Source organism: Aulonocara sp. 'chitande type north' Nkhata Bay, linkage group LG6 (assembly GCF_057382095.1).
Source record: "Aulonocara sp. 'chitande type north' Nkhata Bay isolate Kocher_YH1m ecotype deep benthic linkage group LG6, A_spYH_male_GT1.1, whole genome shotgun sequence".
NCBI classification, from domain to species: domain Eukaryota; kingdom Metazoa; phylum Chordata; class Actinopteri; order Cichliformes; family Cichlidae; genus Aulonocara; species Aulonocara sp. 'chitande type north' Nkhata Bay.
This window is the reverse complement of record NC_141349.1, coordinates 40,784,301-40,809,706: the sequence shown is the minus strand read 5'-3', so window position 1 is coordinate 40,809,706 and position 25,406 is coordinate 40,784,301. Positions and strand designations below refer to the sequence as shown.

Genomic DNA, 25,406 nt, shown 5'->3' with positions numbered 1-25,406 from the left:
ATCAAATGAAATGCTTATGTTTATGCTACTGCCTAAAATACAGAGGCAAGCAGAGGAAAGGGTATTACAGTCATCTAAAAGCTCAACTACAAATTAAAATATTGCCGTTTAAAATGTTGAAACTTCATTCTGGTTAGGTGATTAATAGTTCAACTGATAATTAAACTAATAAACACTGAAATGAGATGAGCAAACCCTCTGTGAAAGAAATAACTGACCCTAAATTGGCTTGCAGACAAAAATTTAAATTAAATAAAACAAACAAACAAAAAACGATGCCATGTCTGGCCTGGGGCAATGCAAAGTAACCTCCCTCAGCAACGCTTTGCAGTTTGGGGTTCCTGTTTTCTGCAGAGTTATTGATTCCAAGTGCTGCTTGCTCTGACAAATACAACTTCGATGATCCATTATTTTATTTTATAGTTTTAGTTTCACTGAACGTGTGAAACTTATGACATCTAAAAGTGGGAAACCAGGGTGTGAATTATGCATGCCTTAATGTAATGCACTCACATTTGAATAACTTCTTTCTAGTGTTGACCACTCAAAGTGCTTTAGACCTCGAGGTTAACCATACATTTATGTAGCACTTTATTGTATTCACCAGAGAAAACCCGCGCGGGCACAAGGAGAGCATGTGAACTCGACACTGAGCGGGCCCTGCCGGGGCTCAAACCAGGAATCTTCTGCCTGTGTAGCAATAATGCTAATCACTGCACCACTGTGGCTCACAGCTTACATCGGCATACTACATGCAGTGCTTCATGTCCACTGTAATCCCGACTCCACAAGATTAGATCTGCTGAGAGGTTTTGTGAATGTTCAGCAATTTCAGTCCTAGAACAGCAAATCTACCTCGAGTTTCAATGGCGGTGTGTTCAGTGTTAAAAGGGCCACTAGTTTGTTTTAACTGGCTTGTTATAATACAGAGGTTTCCTGCATACAGCCACACTGACCTCAGCTTCAGAAAAAACTTCACGTTCTTCCCTCTAATATTACAAATCTCCATTTGGTAACACTTTATCATAAAGTCACACTATTGTGAATTTTAACAAGTTTCCCTTTTAGTGGAGCAGCGCAGACAGACTGTAGCGATGATGTCACATGGAGACAGACCCTGGAACGACTCCAACAGTGAATAATGGAACAGCAGCGATGGTGATTTTAATGTGGCAGCAGCACGTTTTCTGACTCACAGCTTCACGTCTGACATTCAGATGAACTAATCTGGATATATAGTAATCAGCAGATGTCACCAAATGCTATGTGGACAGACTTGCGCATGTTTGAAGAAACTGATGCAAAAATAATGGGATATAAGAAAAACTGTATAAAACTAAATTAAAATAGAAAAAAAAATGTCTGATAGTTATAAAATGGAAATAATAGCGTTACTCATCACTACTTAAGCAAAACCCAGCTGAAAAAAAAAAAATAGAAACTTTCCAGAATCTCCCAAACCAAGAAATCAGCATAAACATCAACAGAATAACAACATAAAAACTACTGTAAATATATACAAAAGACAGAATCTCCGTTTCTACATGTCTGAACAAACGGACTGTTACCAACCTGGCGTTTACTGACGCCAAACAAAACATCAGATCTAGGCAAATCTAGAAAACTTCATAAATACTGATCTTGGACAGTTATCATTAAGAGAGTTGCTCATTTACAACAGTAAACACAGCCTGGTCCAGCCTTCACAGGTATAAAGTTACCGTTCACCTCCCAATTAGCCCCTACCCAATCCTGACCATACCCCTACCCTTTTTAAAAAGGGCCAAACAGAGCATTTGGTGCGTATCAGTTAGATTGATTATTTTCTGTGTTCTGTGGTTTCCAAAACGAGGGAGAACAATTTCATAAAACCAAAAATTACATATTCTGATTACTCAGAGCAGGGGTGTCGAACTCCAGGCCTCGAGGACCTCCTCAACATGCCTTGAGGTTCTCCAGAGGCCTGGTAATGAGCTAATCATTTGATTCAGGTGTGTTGACCCAGGGTGAGATCTAAAACCTGCAGGACACCGGCCCTCGAGGCCTGGAGTTCAACACCGTTGGCTGAGAGTTAGGGATAGAGTTATACTCTGATGACTTAGACTTCAGAGGGTTAAATACATGTCACACAGTAAGTTACAAGTGTATCATGTATTCAGACACTGACACAAAATTAGCTGTTACACCTAGGAATGGTCTGGGCACCTTCCTTTGGAGGTTTGTTGGGCATATTCGGCTGAGAGAACTCAGTGAAAGGATTATAAATCTCATCTAGTCTCCCTCAGGGGGAACTGAAAAACTTCCCTATGGAGAAAAGTATGTGGAATACCCTGCTTAGCCTGGTACTGTGAGACATGACTCCAAATAAGTAAAAGAAAATGGATGGACAGGATTAAGGCATGTGCAATGAATCTGCGACTTTCAGGGACCCTGTGGGTCCTGGACAGTTGCCAGGCTGGTACTGTGGACTTGGTCAAAGAAAAAAGATAACTGTGCTCATATAAAGAAAGATGAAAATGCTGGTCGGGGCCGCAGTAGCAGGTTATGTAGGTAATTCTTTCTTTTTTTTCACCAAAAATATGAAATGCTTTCAGTCAACAACTAGGAATAGGCTGAGCTATCAACCTTTGCTATGGCAGTATTTATGAAGGGGTTTCTGAGGTAAACCTGCTGCTCCCTTCAAGTCCACAGAGGTCCCTGGAAACTAGTATGCAAAGGCATATGCGGCGTTATGTAACCGCTTCCTCTGTAGTTCAATCCACATCAACAGAGAAGAGGGGAAGATGAATGTGTCAACATTTTTACAAGTAATTTACATCTCCCTTATTAAAGCCAAGACTCCAGAATAAGAGCACAGCAGTGCATGTTCATGTGCAAGTTTAATTTTCCCCATTTCGCCTATAGAAGCTGGAAATGGAAGGCGCAGCCACATTTGTACTGAATGAACATAATGCGGCTGTGCTCCACGTGTCTGTGTCAGGGGAACTCCTGCTGAGTGAAAGGAATCCGAGAAGCGGTCACGTGAACCCTCGCTGCTGCATTTCCATTAAAATCTCATCCGTGTTCGTGCTGGGGACGTTGCACACACCGTTTACAGCAAGCGCACGAAAAATAATGAACCTCTACACGAGAAGACTTGGGCTGAGAAGCAAGCAGGAAACGTGCAGCCATTAACGCCAACATTAACGCCCATCTGTATTATATGCAAGGGTTCCATTATCGCTCACATACATGAAAAACAGAAGCTCACAGACCAGGTTAGTGTGGACTGAATTACATCTGCATCAGAGAGATTGTTCTGCCTAAATCATCCTTTTCTTCATAAGTGGCCACATGTGGCTATAAAAGAGATTACAGTTGTGCTACTTAAAGGCTTTATTGTGCACAGTGGTAATGCTAATGTTAATATAAGGATCTTGAACATCATGATGTTCAGAGGATAATGTTACTTTGGTTTGCATCTTAGAATATTTGGACCACAAAGTTCAGAAGGGATTTATTTATTCTGAAGCAAACAAACATACAAACACTGACACATGTTCAGTGAAATCTAGTTTGGAACTACTAAATGTGGATTCAATTATATTACACTGGTAAAGACCTTGATAAACTATCAGTAAGGCCGGGGCTTGTTGCTCCCGTTCGTCAACACCAAGTGGGGTAAATTAAGCTCGTTGTGCCTAACAGAGGACTAAAACCAATCCATTGGTCTGTGACAGCTTTCTGCATCTGGAGACTGTCAGCCCCTCAAATCCAACACCCAAATATTCTTCTTTCCAATCTCCACTAATCCTTTGTTTCACTTTTATCCTGTCCCTGATTGGACTGATGTCCCAGTGACTTCTCCACCAACGAGTATCTCACCTGCTTCAAAAAGCAGTCCAGCCCTGACTGATTTAAAGTGTCTCTTGGTTTCCGTCATGGATGGATGGATAGTTTGTGCTTTGTTGTTCTGATCCTTTAATTCTGTGCAAACCTAAGAAGGCTCATCGTAACTAAAGAGAATTAAAACATTTATTTTTAGACGTGCTACTTACAGGTGTATCTGTTTAGAGAGAAATGGTGCAGGTGACTGGAAGAGTGGGTCATATTTTGACAAAGATGATGGGAAGCTGCTAATAACCGACGTAAGTGTCGTATTTATTTTTAGTATACGGGTCTAGTTTAGTATTCTTTAAAAATGGAGATGCTGAAATTTCTCCACAATCTTTACAATAGTTGCAGTTATATTTCCATCTGGACCTTAGCGTGTTGATCGACTGAGAGACCCCATTAGGCTGACTGACACCGCTGACCCCTGAGCCTGTCTTCTAGCACCGTTTTTTAAAACCGATAAGCATTCTGAGCTCTTATTTAATCCCGTGGTTCTTTTTCTCACCCCCCCTCCGTGTCCCTGTTGCCTCCCTCTTCATTTTCAGATGCACATCTCTTCCATTCCTCTCCACCCACCGCAGCAGCAGGGAAGTCCCTTGAAGATGGTGCTCCATCAGTAATGATTTTCTGCACAGCTGAGCAATGAAAGGTACACATGCACTCAGTCTGCCTGGCTCTCCCTGCCTGGCTCTCTCGCTCTGTGTAAACCCCATCATCCATCCCTCAATGCATCTCATTAAAGTTTTAAAGCGAAGGTAAGCCGGCACATCAGTGAATTCTTCCATCCGCCTGCTCTAACCCTGCGAAACTCCACCCCACCCCTTCCTCATTTTCTCCCCGTTTCTTACTCTGGGGCTGTGTGAAATTAAAGAGAAGGCAGCCGGGCATCTCTTTATTTAGAAAATAATAAGCAAACAGGCGAGACAGCACCTAACTGAAGATGGAGCATGAAGAGTGACGGCACTGAGGAAGGGAGGCTGAAGCCCCTTTGAAGCAAGTCAGTTAAGTCTGAGGAGGAGGCTGATGGAGATGTAAGCCATGTTCAATCTGGAAGTTTTCAGTCAAATTGGTATTCTCTACCAAAGTTGGCAGACACCAACCATATACCATGTGTGGAATTACTAACGTGTCTGCAAGTTGTGTCCAGACAACAAGACACTATGTGGCTTTAACTACTGCTGAATATCAGCCAAGTGGCCATTAAGGAATAATGGTAATTTCAAAAATAAAGCTTAACAGTAGCAATGACCACTTAAAGCTGGTTACAATTTCCAACTTTACAGCAGAAAGAAACATGTTTGCAGTCTGGTACAAAAACAATGTTGGTCTTCACAGCTCATCTTTTCCCAGCAGCAGATCCTTTTCTTCGGCAAAGCATCTTTGGTGAGTTGGAGCTCTCACTCGTGATTTTAGATACAGTGTAGTTCAGACCATCCAAGAAGTTTGTGCTCTTGGATGGTAATGCATTTGTACAGTCTATGGACACAGCTTGCTAACCTTGGCTCATAACTCAGCACTCCATTCTCTGGCCAACATGTTCACTTCTGACTCCAGAAAATTAAGATGGCAACAGGCAGAAGGCTGAAGTGGACCATTCGATATATCGCTCTTTGGTTTCTAGGCATAACAGTGGATATGCCCGTCTTTTTGTATAAAGTCTCCCATAATATAATGTCAGTCTAAATGAATCTCAGTTTGAAGCTCCTACGTCACCTCGGTCTCGAGTTATTGCATTCACAAATTTAGGTGTCACACCGCCCACCCATCTGTCCGGTGGGTTGATATAACACATGGATGACAAAACTGGAAACAGAAACTCAAAGCCACTCAAAACTGCCACTTTCAGCCAACAGTCCCTGTCAGCTGAAAGCGACTGTATCTACCTGGTGAACACCGCAGAGATCGATCAATACACACAATCCAAGAGCTCAAACAGTGACTTTTCTTTCTTGACTTTTGCCAACAGACTCTACATACTCATGAACAGAATGTGTTTATAGAGATTAATATAAAAAAGTTATTAGAAAACCCATAAAGTAAAGCTGCACTATATTGTTTATGAACTTATTAGGAAAAATGCATCATTATGAGTTTGCAATAGGACCCATTTTAATACACAGAAAAACCGAACACTACAAATTGATGATGATTGTATCGTTTCATGCATCTTTTATAGCAGTACAAATGAAATTAAAATATATTGATGTCATTATCGGGTGAATCTGCATTTTGCAATTTTTTTTCCATGTTCAAATAAAGACTGAGTGAATGAATAACTTTAAATTTTCTCTTTCTGATGTTCATGTAAGATTTATGTTAAATGAGCTTATCAAATTCCACTGAGCTAAGTAAGGAAATTTCATATATAGCACATACATAATACATGACCAAATTTCCCCTGGTTCATTACCAACCAACAAGTTAGATTCATTAATACAAGCCAGTGAAGGTTGACCTGAGTCTTTAACAGAAAAGATCAGTCCCAACTTTCCCCTGCAGGCCACAGCATCCATTTTTGAAGGCAGAGGGCATTAAAGAACATCTCTGTCAATATTATCCAGCAGCCTTTCAGCAACTTGTTCTCCAAAAGGAGACGTTGGTAAGGGATATCAATATTAATGGCATAATACTGAGACCTCATTATGCTGAAGGTCACGGCTAGATGTGGATTTAAAGAAAGATGAACGAAACTCTTCAACATTTATGGCAGAGAAGAAACATTTATCTAGCTGTAGGACACCTCCTGCAGGCAGCCTGCCATTCTCACTTATACACTTAAAAAAAAAAGTTTCACATTCCCAGTTGAAAATTTGTTAAATCATCCCTGTGACTTCTAGTGTGCGCAAAGTAGATTCAGCAATTAAAATGCAAGAAATGGTGCAAGTAAGAACTGATTTATGGCACCAAAGGGAGCAGGAACACTGCAGATAGAGACTGTATCTGGGCTGGTAATGCATCAAAGATGAGGCGCTCACCTGAATTTTTCAGGTATCATGTAACAAGAAAACTCCTTTTTGCTTTTACTTTCTCAATCACCATCTCCACACCACGAACAATTTAACCATGAATCACCGTAACAAAGCACATTTTCGGGAGCTGAGATATGGACATTTATTTTTCTTGTGCAAAAATAGAAAAGAGAACAATGGTAAAGTGCAACTGCATTATACTGCTAACACAACATTAAGTGTTATGACCCCATAAATTTGAGTCTATGCCAAACTTCAACTAGTGACAAAGGCAGTGATGAGCAGCCTTTTAGCCTCCATTTCTAACTGTGGTGTGTGGGACTGTATCTAAGGTTTACACTATTAACTTAGTAATTATGTGGCAGCGCATTTCAGGTCAGTTTATAAAGTAGGTGACATAGTGCATTACTTTTAAGAAAGGTATCAAGTAATGATTCTGCAAAAAGTACTCCACCCTCTTGTGCACTTCAGTCTTTGAAACCTGAAAGGTTGCACACAAAAGGCAAGATCAAAAGGTGGAATGCAAGACCAACGCATCCATGCTTTTGATTTACACTCATTTTGGTTAAATTTGGGTACAAAAATGACTTTACTCATAATTTAGTAGAGTTACCAACGGTGTCCGATTTTCCTTATTTAAATGGTCCGATATGAGGGATTAAAACCTGGTTACTGAGCCACTGACACATTTGTACATATGGGGAAGTGTGACACCCAGACCCGTCACCTGCAGAGCCTCATTTACCAGTCAGAAATGACAGCTCCCTCAGAGATAATGTGGACTTACTGGGTATAAATGTATATCCACAGTAAGTGTGTGTCCTGACAGGATATCAGAGCTGATGCAATCACCCCTGCCTCTTTGTGCAAGCCCCCCCACACCACACTGCCCGACACACCAGTGACGGACTGATGTAACCTACATGCCCCCACGGTTCAGCTTGAAGCTCCATCAGTACAGTCCTCTGAATGATGCATCATAGTGCATTTACATCAGGCCACTGTATAAGCCAAGTTTCCCAAATGAACTCGTTTCGCCTGAATATTTTTCACCTCTTTTACTGAAGAGTTCTCTGCAGGGATCATCATTTCTGCATCACTGTGGATGATGCCGATCTACATTTTTCATCACAGCTGAATTTTTCTCATCATGGCTGAATACTGAGCAGAAGCTCAGAGGAATGTTTGCTCTCTGCACAGGACAACTTCATATCCTCAGAGTGTGCAAGCTGTGACTTGCTAACAAGCATCTGAAATAATTGAAAGACTGACGCACAATTTCCTGCATGTTTAAAAATATATCCATAAACATGGATTAGCCCCTCATGTGCTGTGGGATTTTCAGGCAACCAAATTATTACTCTTGCTAAGTACAAAAACACTAAAGGCTTTAAATTAATTGTTAATTTTCTCTGTCAGTTGTTTGTATGTGCCCAATTCCCCTCAAAAACATTAGTTTCTTTCTGCATTTGCACAAAAGAAGGAATTTGATGTCAACAGGCCTTCCCTGCAGTGCATCATCTGTCAGAAGAGGTTGACTAATTGACTTACATGATGCCAAACAAGTTAAAGAGGCGCTTGGAAACCAAACATCCATTCTGAGGGAAATTTGGCTTATAGCCCTGGATCACAACCACAGGCAATCAGACCATTTGTTGGATTGTGATAAAGTGTCTAATAAGGCGATTGAGGTGCTTCTATATATGCAGCAGATATCATGCCAGGTCCAAATGCTGCAAAAAGGGGCTGTCAATAGTGCTTTTTCTGATGATGTAATGAAAAGAAGAACTCAAGATATCAGACACGTCAGATCACACAGAAGCCGTTTAATGTAGACATGAATGAAAATATGCCCTAAAAATGTTGCTTGACCTTTGGTGTCCTTGGACACAAAAAGTTTGAAAACCACCACACACAAAAAGATGCAGGGAGACTGGACTGGTGAAGAGCATTTGTAACCGAAAAACATGCTCCATGATGAGCAGCTATTACCCTATTTTTTGGACCATAAGGCGCACCAGATTATAAGGCGCATTAAGTGAAACAAAAAAGTCAGATAAGTCCAATTTTACTCAGCTCATTCTTCTTGCTTCCTCCACGTCCGTACCATTGATTGATTAATGTTGAATTCTCTCACAGCTGCTCTATTCCATTGTTGTTGCAGTATATTAATGACTAACCTCGTATTGTGGATGGATTATCTCAGTTGTTCTCCTGACTGACGTTTGGTCCCTTTTCAGCATCCTGCCATGCGATTGCATTTGTCCCTAACCATCGGGAACCCTCACGTTAACTTTTATCGAGTGGAAAAAAGTTAGCGTTCATCCTGCAGCTTCACCGTTTGTTATGCTAACATAGCTGTGTCGCTAGCGAACACATAGCACATCATTATATACCAGCTAGCCTAACTTCAGAAACCCTACAAACGTAACTGCTGTTTAGTTTTCTGTCTTCATTTATGTTGGAAGTGATAGCAGAGCTGTACTTTTTAATTTTTTCAGAAATCTCTCAGTCAAAACATGCTATATGATGTTCAGGTGGAAACTAGCGAGCTAACTTCCTGCTAACTTCTAACTCCATTAAATTTCACAAATTCTGTTTTCATGGATGCCTGGATGTTAAACTTAATTGTTACAACTGGTAAAGCAGCAATGCTGATCGTTTTATTACAGATGAAAGAATTTAGATGGTTTTTAACTCTCAGTGATGCCGCAGTGTTCGTTTGACTTTGGGACCTGAAGCAGACGGAGTTTTGGACCCAGATTCCTCCGTGAGGCTCCTGACTACGGCAGCTGTAATGTTGCGGCTTCCTAGCTTACCAAAGTCATTCTAAGACATTTTTTGACAGATTTTTGAGTGCCATGTACCACATAAAATCGGTTCGAGGTCAGTAAGCACAACCAGCATTCATACATCAGGTGCACCGGATTATAATGCGGACTCTCGATTTTTGAGAAAATTAATAGATTTTAAGTGTGCCTTAAAGTGTGGAAAATACGGTAAGTAGCAACAGAAGTTGAGTTGTTTAGGACTCCATGTTACAAACGTATCAATATTTAAAGCTGGTACGTCTGTATTCTGCACCGCAGCAATTTCCTAATGTTGTAAACCTGCTCAACATTTGGCAATAAAACCCTTTCTGATTCTGATTCTGAAGCGATGTGTAATACCACGAAAATGATATTTTATTCTACACCTTTAACATGCGAGCTGACCAAAGAAAACCCATCCAATCTACCTCACTACTTCAGAACATATTCCAGATGTACCGTCTCCTCTTTATCGATGCCTCTATGTTTCAGACTTGTAATGGGGGGGAGGAAGAAGCAGAGATAAAAAGGATTGAAAATGAGAGAGACATTACCAACGTAGGGCGATCTTGATGGGCGTAGTGAGACAGGATGTAAAGAGGTCAGCGGGGAGGTCAGGGTTCATGGGCAGCAGCTCACTGGCCTCACAGGCGGCAAGCTGGATGCAGTTCTTCATGGAGGGCGGCAGGGGCATTTGGGCAAGCGGGTGGCTGGGGTTGATGGCTGCCACCTGATTGGACACAAAAATGTGATTTATTTCTAACATTTATCTGACAACCACAGTCAAACGTTCAAACATTTATCTAGGAGACTTTTCATAGCTGCAACAACCACAGAGAGTAATCTCAGAAGTCCAAGTTTCAGTCCTAAAATAATGATTTATTTAATTCTCCACAGCTTGACCAGTTTTCTGGGGAGATGAATAACAAAGATTTATAGAGAAAGGGAGCTGGATGACTATCTCACATCTGTCAGACTACAAAGCACACAGACACATAATGAGCATCAAATGAAATGTGGAATTGAGTTCAGACCAAATGCCAAAGACACTTTTTGCATGGTGCAATTACATACAAACATGCAAACTGATTCAAATTCACACTGGGTGACTACAGGGAAACCCACGCAGTCAAAATATTAAACTTTGGTGAAAACATCTGTTAGATGCTGCTTTGTGAAATCCTGTGAGCTGTAGCTCTCTCAGACTGATGGGTCTCCTGATGCCACCGACAATCAGAAATGGAGCCTGCAGGGAGACCGTGTGGTTAACTTCACTTTTATAGAGACAGAACAGGACAATTAAACCAAACAGATTTCCTGAAATATAAAACTGTCACTCAGTAATTGGTATGACTTTGAGAAGGTAGTACTACACCTATTGGCCGTTACAGGAGAAATATTTGTGGGTTGGGGAAAGTGCAAAAACACTCCGGTGTAAGAGAACGCTTTGTGTTGGCCCTGAACACCCCATAATAATTTCACTTTGATGAATATTATCTGATCTCTATCATTTCTGCACGCTTCTTTATGATACAGATTTAATTTGAAATTGTTAAAAAGTATCCATCTACACTCAGTGTAGTTTAAAAAACAACAACAACTTTTTCAACCTTTACGAGTCATTTGTCTGTGGCCTGAATTGTTCTCATGTGCATTCATTTTTATTTAATTATCACTTAAATGTGACTACAGCTTGACTCAAGTCCATCTTCAGTTTAATGTACATAACCACACATGTGTGTAATGTAAAAAAATCCCACCAATACGATGCATATAATGATCAAAACTAAAGTAAAAAGTCTGCTACTTTAATAATGTCATCAGTAAAGTAAAGCATGCCGGTGCTAAAGATTTGGTCCTTATTGACAAAGGCAGTGGATCAAAATTCAAGAGGGCCTTGAGAAAAACCTGCCCCAGAATGCAACAGCTCTGAGTGAGTTTACATTTCAGCATGACAATGATCCAAAGCGTGCACACTTAAACTCCACAGAACATCTGTGGTAAGACATCACGATGGTAGCAGAGGCTTCTTTAGTAGAAGGTGATAAACAGCAAAACTTCAGGTGTACAAAACAAGCAGAGACTTATCCAGGCACACTGGATAAGTTATATACCTATGTGGTATGTGATTTTTGTTGCCATGATGCCAGGTCTCTCTTGGAAATGAGATTTTTAATCTCAATGAGATTTTTTACCTGGATAAATAAAGGATTAATAATAATAAACTGAACGCTGGAAACACATTCAAAAAGTGTTCTTAGCACCTGAAGCACTGTAACAAAAGGCAGAATGCTGGTATTTTAGTGGCAGAGTCAGGGTTTGGATACAGAAGCAGGTTGAGATCACAGCAGACGCAGACGCCAAGCTGAAGAGCAGATAAGGCATGAAATTAAAGGTTAGGTGTAAATTAGAGAGCAGCAGTTTGAGTTGAAGAAAGAAAATAACTACAGTAAGAAAAGTAAGATGAAAACATTTGAAGTCTTTGTCATCTTGATGTAAAATGGTAAATGGCCTGCATTTACTAGGCAAGTTTATTTGTATAGCACAATTCAACAACAAGGTGATTCAAAGTGCTTTACAGAGACATTAGAAACAAGAACAAATAAAAAGCATGATTTAAAATTGATTAAAACAAGCAAATACTAGTCCTTAAGGACCCCAAAGCACTTTACACATTCAGTCATCCACACATCAACACACTGGTGATGGCAGCTACATTGTAGCCACAGCCAACCTTGGGCGCACTGACAGAGGCGAGGCTGCCGGACACTGGCGCCACCGGGCCCTCTGACCACCACCACCAGTAGGCAACGGGTGAAGTGTCTTGCCAAGGACACAACGACCGAGACTGTCGGAGCCAGGGCTTGAACCGGCAACCTTCCGATTACAAGACGAACTCAACTGCCAACTCTTGAGCCACGATCGCCAACCAACAATGAAAACTACCAAAGTCCAAGTGTGATTTTATGCAAATGTCCAGCGACGTCAAATCGAGGCTTGAGCACCCTGCACCACCTACACCAGCCTGACTCGTGTCACTGTTGCAAGCTGCTGGTTGGTGTTCATCAGACCTGCTATCATCTCACCACTGATGGGCAAACAAATGATCACTTCTTTCATCTTTGAGGCCAAAAAAATGTTCATTGTTTGGCACCGAAAAGTGTCGTATTTATTACAGGTTGCACCTTGAACATCACAGAGATGTATAGAAGCTGCTGTACAGTGCTTACTGCATTAAAAATGAAAACACATGGGAGGGAGAAGACAAAAAAACTCAGCAAAGCCCAAAAAAGTTCAACTTTTGGCTGCTTTTATGGACAGCGTTGGGTAAGGAAAGGAAAAAAAACCCTCACAAGTCTGACTACAAGCTTTTGGTTTTTTGTTTGTTTTTTTAAAGTTTGCCACCTTGATCTACAAGGCAAAAAATTAGAAATGACGCACCGGCTCAGACTTTTTCACATTGTAATGATACCGTGATAGGTTATTGATCCCAGTGGGAAGTTTTCCCCGTTCGCAGCCTCTCAGGAGGTGGTCTTTGATGGTAACAAAATAAATAAAAATCTCTCTCGTCTATTCTGAGAGCTGCATTAGTGTGATACTTTAACACTCTGGGGCGGCTCAGTCAATATTTGCAAATGTAAAAAATGAGAGAGGCCTGTGTATGATGTAAAACTTTAATTATATTTGGAGCTCTTGACTATCTATGTGCTCATTGTGCTGTTGATTTGTTTCCTGGGAGTTCAATACATTTCCTGTCTTTTGCTTAGTAAACTTTAATGAGCTGTGGGTCTTAATGGAGGCAGCAATCCAAGACTTCCCTTTATCATCACTGACTGCTATTGCTTGTTTCTTTCATTCTGCAGCCCTGCCTAATTTTAGCAGGAAATTAGCCAGGGAGACTGTTATATTATTAGTATTATTATCGTTGCCTCTTTTCTCCAAAGCACAGGGAACTATTACTTTAAAAGACTGAAGACTGCTTCACACAGCTTGTAAATAGTTTTTTTTATTATTATATGCCAAATAAGTTTGTATTTGTAACAGAGACCACAGCGCTGCTCCTAAAAGACATCCACGATCAGTGAACTCATTGCTGAAGTCACGAGCTGCGGAGATCGAATCTCGCCTCTTTTATTGTTCCATCAGAACTCCACCATAAACTGTCCGAGGACAAAGCACAATCAAATATTTTATCATCGCAGCATCTAATTTAGGAAAAAGTAAAGAAATATCTGACAGCTCTGAGAAATTACAGACAGATTCGGATAAATAAAGAACTCTGTTTACCAGACGGTGTTTCTGACTGCACAGACATATTCTTTAGTAAAGAACCATCAGAATTATCAACTCTGTAGAACAAGTTAAGGATGTACTTAAAAATGTGCCGCATACATAGTTACATAGTTAAACAGTTCTGTTCATACTGATCATGAGTGTGAAACAGCTTCGGTTTCTAATATGCAACAAAACAAAAACAACATGACAGCCAGAGGACGAACTGAGGGGCTGCACCAGGATCGATCAGGGTTGTTCTGATAGTGAAATATGCAAAGGAGACCAGAATAAAATAATATGCAGCTGTAAAGAGGCATCAACAGCTTCCTTTTTAACCTGCCGAGTTTGCATTGAGCTTTGTTTCTTTCTTTGGCTGTTTATGTAGCAGTGATGTTTACACTGCTGTGTATGCTCTGCTAACAGCACACTGCCACGGCATTGATTTTTTAACCTGCTGGATTTCTTCATTTTTGTCCTTATAAGTCCAGTTTTAAAAGTCTAAATACATCATAAGCAGGCTTTTAGACTTTCACTGTACTTCATTTAACTACTTTGGCAGTGCTGTGAAATCAGATTTAAAATAAATGGAAAATCTCCTCGATTTAGTTGACTCCATAAAATAACGTGCAGAAAAAGCATGAAATTATCATATTGATGTCAGGTATTACAGATTTGTAACTTTGGTTGAGCCACCGTAAAAACTCTTGCATCAGCAAAGCATCTGGCACACGTTTGATAGATTTTGGACATAAAGTCGAAGACTAAAATGCGATTGCAGCAGATGGGGAAACCTAAAAAGATGCACAGTACAATCCAGTGTTTGGTCTGCAAATCCTAACTTTAGACTGAACAAAACGTAGACCTCTGAAATCATCATTTCACAGGTGATGAGATACTATATATGTTTGTTTCGTCGATTCTTGAGTACACACTTGGAATTATAGATTTAACTGACTGAAAACACAATATATAATGAATAAGCTGTAATGAGATTCAAAACACCTAAAGTTATATATAGTTATATATAGCTAAAGGTGATAGAAGTAATTTTTTAAGTGAACTAATCTCCATGTTCTTTGTTCCAGTGCTGGATAAAAGTCAACATGTGTGTTTGATTTACAGGAAGCAGCGTGAGTGCAACCTTACTTTTAGGGTCTGCAGTGTTTGTGTGGGATGCATAAACACACTGTGATCATACACTGCACAGCTGGTCTAACTGTAGATATAAATTACAAATTGTTCCTCTAAGACCGCTTGAAGAGCCGTAGACACTCTGAACAGCTGTTTGCTGCAGCAGAAAATGTTGCTTTAAGTGCTAAAACTCTTTTAGTGTGTGCAAACACTTTTGGGATACAGACATAAAGGTGGAGGGGGACGAGCAGTTGCGAGAATCTTCAGACTGCCTGTCACAGAGCGAGAGAATACACTACAAGCTTTGGCAATCAAGCTACACTATCAAAAGAACACATAATCACATAGCCGGCAAGCAACAAATCCCATGAGCACCAGCATACAAACAAAGGGTGCAGGAGTCTGGACATTTATGGATTTAAAAACATGCCATGTGATAGCATTTAATACAAAGGAAAGATGTGTTTGATTTTGCACAATTTCTAGACAAGCAATTATATTAAAACCAATCTGGAGAATTGAAAATGTTAATTAATTCATTCAAAATGTCAAATTTACTTCAGTTGTATCCAGAGCACGATTAAACAGACCAAGTGAGCACTCCATAAGCATTCCTTTACTTGATTCAGGTTTGTCCAAATGTGATTCTGTAACAAAGCACAGCGCCTGACAGGAATCTCTTTCCTGGATCTCCACAGCTTATGAGTGCTGCAGCTCAGCGTCTGACGCAAGCCAGAGTAAAACCTCAGAACACCTGAGGCATGCACGGAGGGGACACGCCTCTCTTTTTGCACCTGAGCAGCATCACAGGACGAGACAAGCAAACAAAAACAAATGATCCGCAGGCACATTTTATTCAGAAAGCTGCAATAAGCTGAATTCATTGTCCAGAATACTTCTAACGCAGTTTGGAAATAAGGTAATTAAAAGGTACAGGAAATGCCTGTGATGGAGGAAGTGTAGTTTTATATAATGCCTTCCAGCCCTGTGCCAGTCCAATAACTCATTAGCTGGCTCTATAGTAAGTAGTAAAAAATGTAAAAGCTCAGATTTACTGTACTGCTCTGCACACACATGAATAAATTAGCATTATTAAAAATACAGAAGAGTAGGTGTTCTTAATGGAGGGGTGATGACATGTGCAGCTGTGCATTGCTCTCCTATCAAACGAATACGTTCCTCCTCTTTGAAATGCTCGCAGGCGTGACTGGGAGCCCCCGCGAATGCATCTGTGCCAATCTTCATCTCTCTAATGAGGAAAACGTCAACTCGCTCGCAGAGACCGATATCACAAACAAAGCGGCGCGCGCCTTTCTAAAGCCTCTCGTCGAGTCAACCTCAGAACAACACTGTCTCTTGAAAGAAATCTGGCGAAAGCATGTGACGGTGGGCTGCGCTAATCCTAACGGTAAATACAATAACTCTGCCAGCAGAAGCTGATTAACGCCAAACAGCCACTGTAATTATCACATTAGCATATTGTAATCTCGCAAATTACCATGAAAATCACCATGACAGCTTTCTTTTCTCTCTCTCCTCCAGCGGGGAGATCAGGGGACGATTTAATTGCTGAGAATTATTTTTTTAACGGAAAAAAAAAAGAAGAACAAAACAAGAAAACATTGACACTAATCACGAGACTAATCCTCGGGACGGGCGGGGGATGTTATACGTATCATGCTAACAGAGGAAGCGCACAGTCACGCATGGGAGCTACTTTAGTCGAGAAACATTTTTGCAGCCCTGCATTCATTATTCATTAAAATGATAGAAGGAGCAAGTGGAGGCTTAATGTGAGCATCCTGGAAGCGCCAGTAACACAAACACCACACAGACAACACACACACGCTCTTATAGTCCAGCGTACCATAGCTGTGTGCATTGCAGTGATTCACACACACATCTTTCCGTCCCACAGCTAATGCAGTGAGCATGTTCACTGAGTGCACGCAGGAAGTGATGACATATTTAAAAGGAACCAGGTGGCCCCATAATAGCACACTCAGAGCCAACACACAGACACACACTCAGGCCCACTGGCGGACTGAAAGGACCACAGGAGGAGCTCGATATGGGACTGTGGAGGAGTGCTAAAACACTTCCTCCTCCTTTATACTCCTTCATCTGCATCATGGCGCTTCCAAATAACGCCGTCCCTGGTGAGTTCAGGCCTGTGGTTCTACGTGAATCACGTTCGCCCCGTGTTCATTAACAGGTGTCGTTGGACGATTCCATTTGCGGCCACTCGTCTGTGTATGAGTGCACAAACGTGTGGGTGAGGTGGGAGACGCCCTGCTTGGATGATCTGCTGTATGATTTATTTTTACTTTTTTAAATTCACTGGACGGTATCGCCTCTCGTTATCTTCCAATTATACACTTCCTGTGTGAGTGGGTGAGACGGGCGAGCACTGAGGTGGAAAAGTGAAAAACGCTTATGGATGTACATTTAACCTAAAGGCCTCCTCGGCTTATTTCTTCACTGAAAGGCTACAGTTGAACTCTGAGTCTCTCAAAGTTTTTGTGCAACGATGCAGCTAATGCGTTTGGAGTAGGCTTTGTGCCCTGCTATGAAAAATATAAATATAGTCCTTCTGCACAGCACATCTCAGCTTTCAGGTTCCTTTGAGGTTACAGATGAAAATCTGGGCCAATGTAGATAGAAATGTTTAAAATAATCATTTGGGTGATAGCTAATGTCAATATTTCTGGCATGTTTTATTTTATTTTACACTCTTTTTAGAGAAACACTTTTTTAAATTACCTTTTAAAAGGCATTCAATCAATGATTTCGTGAGCACAAACTCGATGACAAGAGATGAATATCAGCTACTGACACTAGACGCAAATATTCAGCTAATACATCAGTGCATCGTTGACCGCAGTCATGCTGAAAGCTTTAATCCCAAGTCTGTGATATGCTCAACTAACAACAGACAGCACTCCCTGCAAGTCTTACCTCGGTTCGCTTTCAAAAATCCCTGGTGACCCTTTAAGTATTTCCCTCTTTTCAAATTAGCTACAACTATGAGACAATGAGAGGTTTGTGCTCACATTGTTCCCTGATTGATGCTAACATGCTACTTCCACACCATTAGAAAGGCGTCACATACTCGAATTATTGGCCAAGCATTTTGGGGGGTAAGCAAAAAGTAAAAGCTGATTTTTTCTAATCTTTTTCACTTCTGTTATTTTGAGGAAAGACAAAAAACTGCATCTATGCTTTAATGAAAGTGAGTATTTCAGCTGCTCCTCTTTCTCTTCGATTCATCAAAAACTAATTTAAAGCTCATTTATTGATAATTTTAAGTAGTTGGGAAAAACACTTAAAAATATGGTTAATGTGTTAAACTTGCAGCGACTTTTGGAAAAGGGAATAATATTTGAATTAATAAAAATAAATAAAATCCAAACTATGAGCCAGGTTACCTTCAGGGTTTTTGCAAGTCTATTATGTTGATTAGTCCCAGCAATCCACCAGATATTTATTCCCTTGCATATAACAGCTAAATCATAATTGGTCATAAAACAACAGGAAACCTTGCACCACTTTTAAGGTTCACGTGAGCCTTCAAGAAATTTTGTTCTAAAGTGATGAGTTTGTTGCTTTTTGGTCCCCCAACGTATAACTGAATGGGGCACTTTTGCCTTTAGGCACTTTCCAGTAGAGCGGCTCATTCTGAATCACTCAAAAACAAGATTTTTGGAGGATTTTTGATTTAGACTAAGCGGTTTGTGAAGGAACCTGTGTGATGCTACACCAAATGAGAATTGTGATTTTAGCCTTGGACTCGACCTGAGCAAACTTTGACAGAAAAGAGCAGGAGAAGCAAAGAAAAAGCAAAGGATGGAGAGACACTTGTGACGAGCGTTGCGGCGACTCAGCAGTTTGGCTGCTGCCTTTGCCTTCACTTTAACGGGTAACTCAGCACGCACAGCAGCTCTTCTTTACTCTCGCTCTGCCTCCTGCTCTGTACTGTTCATCCTGTACCTCCCTCCCTCTCCTTCTCCTCTCCAGCTAATCTACAGTCTGGCTGAAACTTCTCCATGAATAATTGAGATGAATGACAGCACCATCTCATTACGAATTCACATAACACGCCATAGCCGGAGAGAGAAAGAGAGAAAAAAACGTAATAAAAAGATGAAGCACTGAGAGGACTGGGGCTGGTAGTGCTGTGTGTGTGTGTGTGTGTGTGTGTGTGTGTGTGTGTGTGTGTGTGTGTGTGTGTGTGTGTGTGTGTGTGTGTGTGAGAGAGAGAGAGATTGGTGATGACACCAAAACTCAATCATTTAGATCCAGCTGCCTATTTGATTGGCTGCATCACTGCACTGAAGACATCTTGGATTTTTATTAGAAAAGGTTCCAGCTGCGGATCACGAGTCGACTCTCGGTGACACCAATTAGTCCTTTATAAATGCTGTATACATATGTGAGTGTGTGCTCAGTGTGACTGCAATCGGATGAATCACCCAGTTTGCTGCTAATAACTCTTAAATACCAACACATCATTTTGCCCTGTTTGCTCGCACACTGTGTCTGCGTGTGCTTGTATGACTCAGCTCATTCTTTAAGTCTTTTTTCCCCCCAATTACCACCCTGCTACCAACTCGTTCACGCTGTGCGTTTTTGCCTCACCTCCAGCTCCTGCTCTCTCTGCAGGGCAAACTGTTTGAACGACTTGACGATGATTCCCGCGTTGGAGCAGTCGTACACAAAAATGGACGGGCTCCCCATCCACGTCTGCAGGTCGTAGATGGACAGCGGGATGTACTGGGTGTAGTTCTGAGAAAGAGAAGGCAGGAGGGGATAACGTCAGAGTGAGGAATTGGAGAGATAGGTGCATCATGTTATTGCTGATAACTCACTTTTATAGATTTGTGTTTAATTATTAAGCAGTCATCTGTTTGATGAAGAGTGCGAGCAGACGAGCGAGAAAAAGAGAAAACCGGAGTGAGGCAGAGGAAAAATGGGGACGATGGGAACACAGACCGAGGAATATAAATCTAATACCCATGGTGCAATAAAGGTGCTCTCCCCTACACTTATTGGAAAATTTGGTTCTTCGCACCTTCTGTGATGCCCGTGTCCACATCAAATCCCCCACTGATGTCCTGTTACAGCAGCCAGCGACACTGCAGCTTCATTTTATAGGATAAGGAATACCGAATAAAATGCGAAAGAAAAGAGGGAGAGGACATTAGGCCCGAGGGTACACTGAGGACGTGGAGCCAAACGCTAGCGCTCGACAGCAGCGGTGCACCATTGTAAGTGGGTGCTTACTTACAGGACAAGATGATGAACAACTCCAGATTTTATATCTGATTCCCCAAAGTCAGCGAGTCTGTCCGCATCAGTGCGATGCTGAGATCACAGCAACCAGGTGAGATTTGATTTAATGTCTGGTTGTCAAGTTATTTTCTGACTGCAAGAATGTTCCAAGAAACTGAAAACATCTTTTTTTTTAACCTGCATTTTAGCCACAGGAGCCTCGGTCCACTTTAAGCTTCTAGGTGAACACTTCAGGAGTTACTACTCCAAAGTGCTTCAGTTACACAGGCTGACTGCCAGCAGTACCATACTGACTGATCCAAAACAAGTATATTAGCTACTAAGATGCATGCAGTATCTACTTATACCTTTAGATACAAATTCACAGTTTCTGTCTTTGTGCAGAAACTTTTAATTGCACTACAATGACCTGTGAGATATTTGGACTCCTTTATTTACGACAAATGACTGGACTACATCAAAGTACATTTTTCCTGTACCTGTGGTGCGTGACAGAGAGCCACTTTGCACTGGAAAAACAAACACAATCGTCACTCATCATCTGGACCAACTGCCAGATGTTGCTCTGTGCGCCTTTGTCTAATTCCTGAAAATAAACATCGGTGTTTCTAAATGAACGATCTCCAGCACCTATTGCCAAAGCACAAGCATGAAATGACATAACGGGATGTTTAAAGACCGATATAGAAATGCTGAGGACACTTCACGGGTACATAAGAGGATGATCTTGAATGGGAGATCACCCAAAATTAAATCATGTATAGCCTTTTGATTTTCACAGGCACGTTCCTGAAACTTTCCAATCGCACCTCATACATCTTATTAGGTCCAAAAATGAACTGCCTATAGTTTAAGATGCAAATGGCCTGTCTGGTTATTTGTGAATAAAGTAATGCAGGGATTATGAGCTCTGCTGGAGACTAAACAGCATTACTCCAATGAAAGCATGTGAAAACATGTTTATTTTACTTTGCTTTGGTTTAGTGCACGTGTAAGCACAGCCTGTGACATTTCAGCGACAAATAATCAAGTCGTCCTTGGAAATGACAGCAGTAAACAGCTAACACCATCATGGCTTGTGAACGTGACAGTGTAGGTCTGATTAGAAAGATCTGTGAAGGCCCGATATCGTCTGTGCATGTGTGGTACCTTATTAAAAACCCAGATCTCTCCATTGACAGTAGGTCGTGGCACGCCGTGGCCGTTGTAGTGGAAGAGGACTCGTTCTTCCTTGGCATTGCGTCTGAGTGACGTGCACAGTTTCTTCACTTCATCCACCGTGGGGTCCAGACTCTGCTTGTAACGGGCCTGAAAGAGGAGGGAAGAAAAGATGTCACAATGATTGATGCTTTAGTCACACTGGGAACAAGGACACTGCTGCTCTGCGTTTTGTTTCGGGCAGGGAGATGTGCTGCATTTAATTTTTTCTTTCCTTTGCAGTTCAGTAGTCCTGCGTCAGTCTAACTTTCTTTGTTTTCTTTTTCTTTGATTCAGCAGCACTCACAGGCCCTTGGTTTTGAACAAATAAACAACCACATTTTGGTTATTCGCTGTTTTGCTTAGCTGGGAAGTAAAAAAAAATCAGCTTTTGGTGTATGAAGCACTTATTGGTCTGTTCTGAATGAATATATATATGACTGCATCAATTTTTACAGTGTGTCCCAGCACAGGACACTTCTTTAAATTCTCTCCATATTAGGCGACGGAGCAGACTAAAAGGTATGGCAGCTGATGTGCAGGGTGGACTTGAGAATAATCTTGCAGAACATTTTCAGTCTAGCTTTAAACTGTGCAGGAATGTGGGGGGATAATGTGCACCTGTAATGTCCAAAACAAGTTGTATTGATGCATCTTTCTGTGAAGCACTTCGAGTTGCATCGTTGTGGGACTGTAGTCTATAAATAACCTTTTGAGATCTGTTGACTGATGTTTCAGGAAGGATGAAGTTCACCACTCTGCTTTATTCCATCAGTGAGAGTGGCTAAGATTGGAAATTATTTTCTATGTGAAACATAAACCAAGAAAACAAAACAAACAAGAAGCACTCAGAGAGCACAAACCTTCGCCAAGGCAGCGTCATCTCTGTGCAGTATTTGCTTTTAAGGCAACAGAAGTTTATTTTCTTTGTTTTTTTAAACATACTTTAAGTACTTATGTTTGTAGTGCAGTAAAAACAAGTGCAAAGTGCAGGCTTTTCCTATTTGCCCTGTCGAACCCCATTTTAATATACAATTACTTCATTTTAAGTTTTTATTTTTATTATTTTCCCTTAAAGTGGATGTAGCTCATGTGTGGCAGTTATTTATTTAAACAGTTATAACCTGTTACGGTAATGTACATAACAAAGCTATAAGAAAATGAATCAACTACACTCCTGTAACCCACTGTCATTTGAATAGCTACATGTAGCATTATTTTCACTTTGACCTTTGGCTCTACTTACCTTAAAGGAGAGCAATATATTAGCCAATAAATCATTATGATGACCTTGAAGGGATTGAGACAAATTTCTATTGTTTATTAACATGACCTCACTTTACACCCCTACAAAGTTCTATCGAAGTTTTATTCATTCAAAACTTTTCAAGCTTTTAAAAACAGAATGACAGACACACACATGCAAGCACCACCAAAACCTTAACCTCCTTGTTGGAAGTTAATTTGGATTCCTAATAATAATAATAATAATAATAATAATAATGATACAGTAGACTGAAGGTTTACAGAAGGACTGACGAATCCACTTATCCAAAAATACAGGCAGCTACCAGTGCAACCCCTGAGTAAATGTTATCAAATTGAACATAACATATGACATCTTTCGTGTTATCGTTTTCACAAGCATATCACCGATTTTGGGACTGATCCGAGATTTTTAGTAGATGCACCTACTGCATGGTATGGCTTTAGTGCACAAGTGCATTGAATCAAGAAAATTAAATGAAATTCAGTTTTTATTTATATAGCACCAACTCTCAAAATCAGTCCCCTCAAGGCTTACATACTTAAACAGAAGCTTACTTGTGTTCATTTTAATTAGAGATATTTTTATGATCAACAACTAGTAAACAGGACGAGAACCAAACTGTTCAAGGACAATGTGTCTTACACTGCAGTCAGGTTTAGACTTTTAGTAATAATTATCGAAGATGAACTGAACTCCATGTAACTAAGAAGTAAAGACGCCATGTTTCATGTTCAAGCGCTCTGAAAGGGAGAGGAACACTGGAGAAATGTAAAAGAAACTCTGCAGAGCTCACAAGGGCACAAGCTATTAAGACCAACTTCCTTTTTCAACAAAGTAGGTGACCTTGAGTCCACACTTCAAAGTCCACATTCTCCACAGCAACTTCATACTCATTTAAAAGTGCAGGAAGTCTTTCTTTTATTTCATAAATCTGCAGTTTGAGTGTTTCTCTATGTATATTGTGCAGTCTTTCCGCTCTCCTCTCAGACACAGAAACGTGTTATAAAAAGGAAAAAAGAAAACTGGAAAATCACACATGATAGTATTTATCATTTTAACTGAAAACAAATCAGTGAACAGTGGACGAGTGAAGAAAAAAGGATGGATATTATTCTGCAATCATCTGATTTCAGAAAATCATTTGGTCCTCAGCAAGATTATTTAAATACAACCTCAGATGACTTATTATGGGATGCCATTATTTAATGAAAACTAAGCCAAATTGCAAAAGCAAGCAACTAAGAACTCCAATGGTTCAGCAGCTTTTAGAGCCACCTTTAACAGCAATAACTTGAAATAACTGTTTTCTGTAATGACTATCAGTCCCTCGCATTCCTGCAGATGAAACTTTTACCCACTCTACTTCATAGCTCTGCTTCAGTTCATTGGTTTTTGGATATTCATTTATGCTAAGCTCTCTTAACATCCTTTTTCAGTCATTTTGTTAAAGATTTAATGCACTGCTTGTGATCTGTGCTATGCTGTGGCATGAACTAATTTCATCCAAGCTGTAGCTGTCAGTGAGATTACATTTCACTCTAGAATATATTGGTATACAGAGGAATTCATGGTTGACTCAATTTTAGCAAAATGCTCAAGTCCTCTGGTTGCAGAGCCAGTCCAAATCACCACCTCTTCACCACCAAACATGACTGTTGGTATGAGGTGTTTGTGTCGATATAACTGTTCCTGAGGTCCCGTGGTTCGTTCAGATGCAACTTTGCAAACCTAAGCCATGTTACGAATGTTCTTTTTAGAGAGAAGATGCTTTGTCCTGGGAAACCTTCCAATATTAATGGCAGACTGGTGGCTATCAGGTGCCAAAGCTGTTGATGGAGAACTAACATCAACAAGTGAATTGCCAGAAAAGCAAAATGAATCCACGAAAACTGATGAGACTATTTTAGGTAACAGTGAGCCCAGCGGGGAGAGACTCTAATAACTACACGTGTTAGTAGATTTTCACGTGCTGTTTTGAAGAGGACACAAGCTGAACCTGAATGTTTTCTTCCATTTAAGAAAGACCACGTTCACATTTGAAAATACCAGACCAAAAATAAGGATCTGAATCAGCTGACAAGTGACTAACCAGCTGGCAGACCAAAGACAAGCATCCAAAAACCGTCCTGACTCAGACAAAGGCGTTTTTGTTTTGCAAGAAGCCAAACGCCTAAGAGAAGTTTTCACATTTCATATTATCGAACAATAACAATTTCAGCTAAACAAAAAAAAGTATGCACGAAGTGCAACGCTTATAGAAGTCTTGTGAAAAATGGTCTTAACACAGTGAATCGCAGAAGGTACAAAAGCAAGTGCAATTTGTGAGCAAACAAGGAGGCTTTTACACTTCTGAGTGTGAACTTCAAACAAGCTGCTGATAGCAGTAAGTGTATGAAACATGACATATATAGTACCAAATCTCTTGTTTTTTGAATAAGGCGCAGTCACAATAAGAAAACAAAAGCAGTAGATACAATTCACAAACAAAATAAAAGCAGAACACTGAGTTTGAGATTGTGTTGCTGCTGCTTCACTGCTGTCAACTTGTGTTTTTTTTCTGCCACCTCTTGCTTACTTTAGACCACACTT

At 40.6% G+C, this 25,406-nt stretch overlaps 1 protein-coding gene across 4 annotated transcripts in view; it reads right to left on the bottom strand.

Annotated features, from left to right (window-relative positions):
• rptor (regulatory associated protein of MTOR, complex 1) overlaps positions 1 to 25,406 on the bottom strand; it is a 209,372-nt gene that overhangs the window by 110,752 nt on the left and 73,214 nt on the right. For all 4 annotated transcript variants that reach the window (XM_086296973.1, XM_086296970.1, XM_086296971.1 and 1 more), the window contains 3 exons: positions 21,500 to 21,658; positions 19,697 to 19,843; positions 10,207 to 10,382 (listed from right to left, as the gene is read on the bottom strand). In XM_086296973.1, coding sequence (XP_086153099.1) covers positions 10,207 to 10,382; positions 19,697 to 19,843; positions 21,500 to 21,658 — 482 coding nt within the window. The remainder of the gene's footprint in view (positions 1 to 10,206; positions 10,383 to 19,696; positions 19,844 to 21,499; positions 21,659 to 25,406) is intronic.